This window comes from Sinocyclocheilus grahami, unplaced genomic scaffold (genome assembly GCF_001515645.1).
Source record: "Sinocyclocheilus grahami isolate Dianchi unplaced genomic scaffold, SAMN03320097.WGS_v1.1 scaffold76.1, whole genome shotgun sequence".
Classification (NCBI taxonomy): Eukaryota; Metazoa; Chordata; class Actinopteri; order Cypriniformes; family Cyprinidae; genus Sinocyclocheilus; species Sinocyclocheilus grahami.
The window spans coordinates 1,287,698-1,297,302 of NW_015505255.1; the positions used below are offsets into that span (position 1 = coordinate 1,287,698).

At 37.9% G+C, this 9,605-nt stretch overlaps 1 protein-coding gene across 1 annotated transcript in view; it reads right to left on the reverse strand.

Moving 5' to 3' along the window:
* LOC107585957 (G-protein coupled receptor 56-like) overlaps positions 1-9,605 on the reverse strand; it is a 14,541-nt gene that overhangs the window by 3,548 nt on the left and 1,388 nt on the right. Inside the window, exons 2-9 of the mRNA XM_016273149.1 lie at positions 5,928-6,013; positions 4,926-5,369; positions 4,712-4,760; positions 3,738-3,852; positions 3,513-3,635; positions 3,283-3,399; positions 2,905-2,947; positions 2,686-2,789 (exon numbers count right to left, since the gene is read on the reverse strand). Coding sequence (XP_016128635.1) covers positions 2,686-2,789; positions 2,905-2,947; positions 3,283-3,399; positions 3,513-3,635; positions 3,738-3,852; positions 4,712-4,760; positions 4,926-5,369; positions 5,928-5,994 — 1,062 coding nt within the window. The 5' untranslated portion in view covers positions 5,995-6,013. The remainder of the gene's footprint in view (positions 1-2,685; positions 2,790-2,904; positions 2,948-3,282; positions 3,400-3,512; positions 3,636-3,737; positions 3,853-4,711; positions 4,761-4,925; positions 5,370-5,927; positions 6,014-9,605) is intronic.

The following is a 9,605-nucleotide window of genomic DNA, read 5'->3' on the forward strand; positions in this document are numbered from 1 at the left end:
TGTAGCTGTAAAAATAGTTGCCTGCTGAAATTGAAATGTATATACATCTTCATCATGACTAGATAGACACGGTGAGTTTGTCTTTACTATAAAGTTAGATGTGATCCACCTCATAGTAACAAACCTGTCAGATCGTCCATCCTGTGAGTGAGAGTGTAACGTTACTGGTCGGCCGATCTGGTTTTGTGGTTAAAGTTAAACTTTTCGACATGTTTCCGCAATGTTGTCTGGGGGTTTGGCAAAAGGAGAGTGGGATGGTGGGTGGTGCTGGGGGTGGTGACTGAAGGCAGTGATTGTGTAGTTCTGACGTCAACTTTTTACGGAAGTCACAACGGTTCGTGAAAAATCACAGCTACTTTCGGCAGGCTGTGTGAATTTTACTGTGGACTGACTGTTTTGAAACTTATATGGTAGTTACATAGCACCTAGACCTCAGTTATCATGAAAAAAGCCAGGAAATTACTGTTTTGACAATATGGGACCTTTAAGGAAAGCCTCAATGGTTAGCAAAAAAGAGCATAACTCTGCAAAAGGGACCAGATGGCACTTTTTTAATGGATGTCAAAGTTGGAGAGGTTTCACTAAGCAACCTGCTTTTGTAGGAAAACAGCTTATCGGTTAATGAATCGACAACCTATTGGCTAATCTTCAACATGTTTACCATTAAACATTGATTTTGTATTGCTCTAATTTTGGAGTATACACCAAATGCTGTTTTCTAAAAGCAGCCACTGACTATTTTGCAACAGGTAGCATTCAGTTAACAGCACTTCTCATTCATTTCCATGGTCTCCGCAAACAGTGACTGACTGTCGCGCAACTCAGAATACAGAAATTCTATAAAGGCTGTGATGTGATGTGATTGTTATTAAGGCACACATGATCCAAGTTGGCCTTTGCGCTTTCTCCAATGATAAAGTCATGAAACTTGCTTGGTATCTCCCAATAATAAGACCATCTCTGGTATCATTATATTTCTATGGTGGGATTTCTTAAAGTCCCCCTGTGGTGAAAATCAAGTTTTTTTATGTTGTTTATTTGTTTATGTGTTCTTTTTAATATGCTTTTAGACAAACCATGTGCCAATCTATTTATCAACACCATTGCTGAGTATTTTCTCCTTAAAACTGTAGTTTCCCAAAGGCAGTCACAGAAATACGGTTTGAAACAGCCTTTGTTTTGCTACGTCACAAAACTCAATAACCAATCGCGTCAAGAGATCCTATCCTTAGCATATCATTAACTGTGCTGCAAAGCAGAGGGTCTAGTGAGAAGGCAGCCAGGTTAATCCGGTAACAGTTATATTTTTTCTGTAGATGTTTCGCCAACTGTTAATATTTCCCCCTATTTTCACGATGTCATGTGCTGTTAGTGCTTATTTATTTGCATTTAGAACCGCTAACTTGAATAATAACCCGCGGCAGCAGTGTAAAAGTAGCCCTCTCCCGCATTGACATCCGCACGTCACACCGTATGATCGCGGGCACAATTTGGAATCACAAACTTGGCTGCATTTGAGACTTCAAGGAATTTTGAGGACTGGCTCATGCTGGCTCATGTGCGACTAAGTGGAGGCGGGGCTAATTTGCATATTCATAGATCCGCGTATAGGCATGAGAAAATTATTTTCACAAGAGTTTTTTTTTTTAAATGTCATTTCTATGATCAAAGATGAGTTTTAAAGGATACAATTTTTGACTACAGGGGGACTTTAACAACTCCGTTCCATTGGCTATGCATATTCCCAAGGATGACAGAAATACCTTTTATTCATAAAGACTGTCTCTCAGTGATAAATATTCCCAGCAATGGCTAAACTTATTTAATGTCATTTTCTTGGTAAAGCTGCTACTCACCACAAGAATAGCAAAGTATGTGAGATGATTACAGAAACATTCTGTCTCTGTGTCGTGGATTTTAACAGTCTCACAGCCGTCATATCTCCAGGTCACTTCATTATCTGCAGAGACACATTAACAGAACAGTCAGTAATTGTGCTTCAGCTAGCATCGAAACATTTGCTTGATGTCTAACACTGTATTGATGTGTCTATGAACATGAAGACTTGAGCGCACCTCGTCTTGCGTCCCATGAAACACAACTTCTAGAATGGTTAGGCTGTGAAATTAAATAGAAGAGGTTAGGAAAAATGCATCTATAATCGGTTCAAAGAGAGTGGCTCAGCACATACAGTACAGAGATTTATCATTGCTATTCTGTATGAGTAAATGAGGCCCTTGCGATTTAAATTCCATAAAAGTAGCCCTCTCCCGCATTGACATCCGCACGTCACACCGTATGATCGCGGGCACAATTTGGAATCACAAACTTGGCTGCATTTGAGACTTCAAGGAATTTTGAGGACTGGCTCATGCTGGCTCATGTGCGACTGAGTGGAGGCGGGGCTAATTTGCATATTCATAGATCCGCATATAGGCATGAGAAAATTATTTTTTTATTTAAGAGTTTTTTTTTTTAAATGTCATTTCTATGATCAAAGATGAGTTTTAAAGGATACAATTTTTGACTACAGGGGGACTTTAACAACTCCGTTCCATTGGCTATGCATATTCCCAAGGATGACAGAAATACCTTTTATTCATAAAGACTGTCTCTCAGTGATAAATATTCCCAGCAATGGCTAAACTTATTTAATGTCATTTTCTTGGTAAAGCTGCTACTCACCACAAGAATAGCAAAGTATGTGAGATGATTACAGCAACATTCTGTCTCTGTGTCGTGGATTTTAACAGTCTCACAGCCGTCATATCTCCAGGTCACTTCATTATCTGCAGAGACACATTAACAGAACAGTCAGTAATTGTGCTTCAGCTAGCATCGAAACATTTGCTTGATGTCTAACACTGTATTGATGTGTCTATGAACATGAAGACTTGAGCGCACCTCGTCTTGCGTCCCATGAAACACAACTTCTAGAATGGTTAGGCTGTGAAATTAAATAGAAGAGGTTAGGAAAAATGCATCTATAATCGGTTCAAAGAGAGTGGCTCAGCACATACAGTACAGAGATTTATCATTGCTATTCTGTATGAGTAAATGAGGCCCTTGCGATTTAAATTCCAAAAACAACATCAGCAGTTTGATTTTTATCCGGCTTCACCTCACCAGCCTTGTCATGTGGTTTTCAGTGTTAAGGAAATGGCATATATTTAGTCTACTCAGTAAGAAATGATGTCAGCTATACTTGGTGTTAAGCTTATAAATAGCCTTTTAAAATCACAACAAATATGAAAAAAACAAAACATGCTCAAAAAGACGTACTGGGAGAGCAGAGTGATGAAAGCTGATTCTGACAGGTTCTGGGAGGTTTTTGATGATCTCGTTCTCCACAGAGAGTCCAACTATACCACCCAGAAGATCTGCATCAGACGATCCCCTCTACACAACACATATACTGTTATGTCATACTGTACATTGCTATATATGTTGGTTGGCTAATGTAAGCTAAATAATCCACATGATTTATCTCTGCTTGACAAATATTGTCATACCTGGAACAAGGTCTTGTTTTGGTAGTAAGTACACACCACTTTGGATGTGCTCCTTGATTGGGATTTCAGACAGGAGGGAAGATAAACGGAGGGTATCATGTTTGGTGCTACAATTCGAGGAGCCTGGAATACAACATATATATGTATTCATATGCTAGAAAGAGAGCTTCCTGTGACTCAAAGGTTATTTGAACTTTGTGCTTCTAAAAGGTCAATGTTATTTACTGGCAGAGTGAAATTGAGTCCTGTGAAACCCTCTTCCATCTCAATGATTCTGCTCTGAGCACAAGGTAGATCCACACGACCTATTTTATTGGATTTCATCACTGCTTCCTCTATCCTGCAAACACACAAACACATGCATTTAGACATGATCACATGCATAAAAGTTCAAAAGTTCTTATAAAAAGTTATTCTTACACTTTCACACAAGATCAAATATTTTTTAAATGTATAAGGAATACTTTCTAATATTTATATATTTAATGCACTGTCTGACTAGCTGACCAGGTTTTACATTTCACTGCAAGTTGTATTCTATATATATAACTGTGTATGTGACAAATACAAAACTTAAAATCCTGAAGACTTCTTTCTACTTCAGAAATGAATGTGCAAATGCATATGTCATGTAAGATTACACGTCAGATTCATATAAACTACAGTAAAAACACAAATTGCGCCAATGCCACAATACCACTACCTTTTTGATTCGAAGAAAAAATGCTTATTTATAGTATTTTGGAGGGTGTGTATCCATTATGGTTATAATAAAAACCACAGTAAACACTTCTTTTGTAACCACACAATATACTACCCACCCATTTCTGCATTAAGTAGCTTATGCATAAAATTATTAAGATGTCTTAACATATCAAATGAACATGCACAATAAATGGGGGGTATATACAATAAATAAAATGTTGAAGATGTGTAATGTATTAAAAATCCAACAATACACTTGGCAGTCCATGCATAAAAAGTGAGCATAAGTTAGTAAGCCTTTGTAGTCATGGGTTCAGTTTCCTGTTTGCGGCTCAACCTCTGCTTTTCACTCATACTTAAGCTTGTCCTGACTGTACTCTTATAGGCATGCACATCACCTTTTGCTATCTGCATGATAGACCACATCAGTTCACAAGACTCTACCAAAGTAATAGTGAAACTACCAAACTAAAATAAAATGATGATTGACTCACATGTTTGCTCCACTGTGCTTCTGACTTGCCTCATCACAGAATTTCTCCTCTGTAAGTGGGGAAACAGAAGAAATATATCGAAACTAAAACTACTTACATGCTCAGAAATGTTAAACTCACAAGTGAGCTCAGTCAGTGTAACTTTTTGATCTGTAGTAGGTCAAAAATTCTACAAATTTTAAGACAACAAATTTTACATATTGAAGTTTCTTACTGCAGTTGATTGAATCTCCTCGAAATATATATACTTCCATGACACCATATCTGATGATATCACCGTGGGTGCTGCCATTCACAATACCATATAGAGCAGCAGTTTTGAGGTTCCCTTGTGAGAGGTCAGTGCAGCAGGTTCCTTGAAGGCCATGTGATTCACACAGAGTGTGATTCTTTCCATTCACCTGCACTATCAGCAGGTCCAGCAGCGGCTCCCAGAACACACAGAAATGACTTTGATTTTGAAGAGGGTTTGATTTTAGAGGAATGGATGAAGATCGTGTGCACTTGGCTGTGATGCTGCCCTGAATTGAGAGTGTACTCTCATTGGCTGAAATCTCAATTTCCTTACAGCCTGTTTTCAAATCATATTTCAGATTTTGGGATGCGTTGCCATGGCGCCATGTTCCACACATCTTAAAGTCTCTGTCATTCTCCATTGCTGAACAAAGTATAGTAAAAATAAATAACTAAATAAATACATGTTAAAGGGGTCATTTGATGCGATTTCAAGTTTTCCTTTCTCTTTGGAGTGTTACAAGCTGATTGTGCATAGATAAGATCCCTGAAGTTGCAAAGACTAAAGTCTCAAAACCAAAGAGATGTTCTTTATCAAAGTTAAGACTTTGCCACGCCCCCCTAAAACGGCTCATTCTAACACGCCCCCACATATCTACCTCACTATGTGGAAATATTTGCATAATGCGGCCCAAATGTGCACGCAAAGAAAGAAGGCGTGGTTTCAGTAACCGCAGTTAGTGTTGAAGCAGCCATGTCAGGGAGACGCTGTGTGTTTCTAGGCGAAAGCAAAAGCACTTTATTTAAACTTTGTTGATTTAAGAATTCTAAAGATATTTTTAACAAACTATCCAAACTATCACGTTTTTGCAGTTGTCAGGTATGCATTTTCATTATAAAAATAGATTCATTAAACAAGATACTAATAACAATGGGCAGCTAGTACATTTCGCTTCATCAGTAATACCCTGATGAACCTTACCTTGACCCAAAATGAACAAAAGGCAGGTAATTATCCACATTCTTACAGACTTTAGATTCTGCTCCATTGTAGCTCATAGATGATGCCTTAAAAGCAAGAGAGAACTCAGTTAAAGAGAAATTTAAAAATATACACAATGACATGCCTTAGTAGAGCCATGCAACAGCACCCAGGCTACCTTTGTGTTAAAACACTTTCAGAAATGTCTCACACATATTCCTGACACTGTATGCAATAAGCAGTTTAACAGATGTGTTGCAGATTTTGTCAAAATGTTTGTATTTTGTCAACTCAGTCTGGTGAAAGGAAGTATGTATGTGCACATTTGCTGTTTAGATATTGTCATTGCTCTGTATACACAGTTACATTGCTCTACATTGTTTTAACAACACAGCAGTTATTTTATGTTAGTATCTCTTTTATCTCACCTATCTCTCTTACACTTCATGTTATGCACACATTGCTCAATTTCATAGTAGTTTTGTAGTTCAAGAACTCATCTCATTATAGTAGCAGCAGTGGTAAAGCACATTAAGTAGTTTCATCTTCAGACCAAATCGAGTAGCTGCAGGTGTTGTGTTTGCATAATGCTTGCCACAACAGGTTGACGCATGTTTGTGCTCGAAGTCGGTAAATGCAGGAAAGCCACAGTGGTGTCTGATCTTAACAGTGTGCTATATTCTCCTACAGTTTCATTTCAACTAGTTTGGCTCATATCTCTGACAGATGTAAAGGTCAACACGCAGAAAAGCGAAACGGCAGATCTGCGCTATATAGGTAAGAACTAATTAAAGTGTTGAAGCACTTGACCCTGTGTTACCCACAGGCATAAACTTATTTGTGAAATTGCCGTACTGCACTGATTAAAGAAATAGTTTCACCAAAAATGAAAATTCGCTGAAAATGTACTTCAAGATGAGTTTGTTTCTTCATCGGAACAGATCGGGAGAAATTTAGCATTATGTCACTTGCTCACAAATTAATCCTCTGCAGTGAATGGGTGCCATCAGAACGAGAGTCCAAACAGCGGATAAAAACATCCCAATAATCCAAAAGCAATCCACAGGGCTCCAGTCTATCAACTAACATCGCGTGAAGTGAAAAGCTGCATGTGTGTAAGAAAATATCACAGTTTTCTGGTGTCTGCATATCTGTCACCAAAGTGAGAAAAAAACATCAGCTTTTAACACTCAAATTTGCAGAAGTGACTTGGGGATCTGTTGTGTGCTTCAATGACCCGTGCTGACTCACGTTAGAAAACATGCCATTCAATGTCTGACTCATCCACTGTCACTGGCTGGGTGTTTTAACACATTGGGACTGACAGTGTATTATGATTAATTTTATAGTAGATCTGAGACATGCTCTTTGTCTTGAGCGTGAGAAGTGTATTGCTACATAAAACAAAACAAAGTTTGTGACAAAGATGGCATCATATCTGTGTGCTGCACTGAATATGTGCATTTGCATTATCATCTTAGTCCCTTTGTTGCAAAATAAAGTCTGTTCTCATGGATAAGAGATGGCAGTTGCAGCCTAGCATGCATCAGAATGTATATTTACCGTTGCATGTATGTGTTCTCATTCATAAGGGCCCAGGAATATATGTTTTACTAGATGGCTGCTTCTTTATCACAAGCATAGTGAGAGATGGAAAGGAAGGTTTTTGTTTTACAGATAAGGATGTGTCTTTTACTAACATGAGGTGGTAAGAGGAAGGAACAGACAAGATATTGATAACTTGATTTCCTATTCTAACACTGTAGCAACACATATTCTTGGGTTTAAAGGAAGTTCCCTATTTCTAAAGGAAATGTTAATATGCAATTTAGACATATTGGACACTATGCCCAGTTTTGACAGGGGATTCCTTTTCAAAATGAAAAAAAAAGAAAAGAAATCAAAACAAACTAAAACCTTATAACGAAAACAACCGACACCACAACAGTTGGCATCTTCTTGCCTTGTGGTTATTCATTTGGTTTCATAGTTTTTCCACCCACACTGGTCACCGGATACTACCAGGCCCCAACAACATGTTCTTAAAATACAGATGAGCAAACTACTTGGATGCAAACTATTAATCAATCATACTTTTTTTCAAACATATCCAATGCAGTTCATTGTGTTTTACAAGCAAAAACCAAAAATGGAAAAAATACAAGCAATGAAAATAAGACAAATATATAACAAAATATTAAAATGTTAAAATGGAAAATCCCAAATGTACATAGCTGATAAGAAAGAGAAAAAACTAAGAAGAAATACAATTATTTCAAAGAAAAACCATAAAATCTGAGCTGCTAAACAGAAAATTCTGGGAATGTCACTTGACATTTTTTCCACTGTAAATGATAAGATAACTTGTTCTTTTTCACTTCCACAAATTGCACATTTAACAGTATTTTACAGTATTTTTTCAAATCACATGAAATGTCCACTTAGATTGTGTCTTCAAAAATTATGGTAATTTTTTACAGAATATGTTTATGCTGTACTTCACTGAAATGGGAAACAAAAAAAATAGAAATTGTGTCTTTGTCCAAACATGTTAACAGTGCATGTATAAAGATGATGGCTAAATGGGGTTATAACAGAGCAGGCTACTGACTACCACTGAGAGTACCCAGTTCCTCCATGCTATGTTTGAGAAGGGTGCGTCTATGCCCCCGCCCTTTCTGGCCCTCTCTCCCTCTGCCATTGTTCCAGCTATGTGGACCTCACAGCAGTCAAAGAATGTCCCTTTTCTCTCCAAGCACCACTGAAAGGAAGCTGGTGAAGTCCATTTATTCAAAGGAGGAGCGTTGCCAGTTTTAAACTGTGCACATAAAGGAATTTTTGCTCAAATTCATAACATTTTCTCGCCCTTACTATGTTATTTCCCACTCTACAGCCATTAAAAACAAACCTCACACAATCATATATAACACTTCCTCTTTTAATTATAATGACTGTGTGGAAAATTGAGTTGCAAACTCATGAGCCTCCGCTCCTGCTACCGAATTTCTTCTTGTGCTGATAAAATCTAAACATGAGATTCAACATGTTTTGAAGTCCTACCTAAGCCTCAAGAGAGACAAACCACAGAAGACTTGCATTTCTAGAGCATTTCCATGACCAGTGTTGTGTCTATAAAAGCTAACAACCTGCACAGAACAAGAATGTGAACTTTGAGATGAACTAGGTCAATCTATTGTGCTTTTCCTTTGTGACATCACTGCCAGACAAAAAAGCGAGAGGCCTTTCAGCTCGCTTCATTCTGAGCTGAACTGAACTGACAAGTAGCAGGGACTGAGGGCAAAGGTCTTTTCAACAATTCAGTGGTGACCACATTGAAGCTAAGTTGCATTACAGCAAAAAAACTCGTTGACGTTTAGTTGCACAGATCAACCACCGTGGTTCAGACAGGAAAACCAACATTACAAGACATGAAGAGAAGTTAAAACATGTCTGACTGCAATTTAATAAGCATTAAAACACTCATTTGTGGTTATAATTGGTGGTTGTATGCTTAATAGCCACCAGTTCTTTAAGAAAGTGCCTTATAATTCTAAAGTCAGTTTGCATTTGCATTGTGCCCTCTAATATGCAAAAATAAAGCATATGTCAGTAGTAGGCAAAGGCTCAATCTTCTCAGTCCTTTCCATTGAGGTGGACTGACTGGGGGGGGGGGGGGGG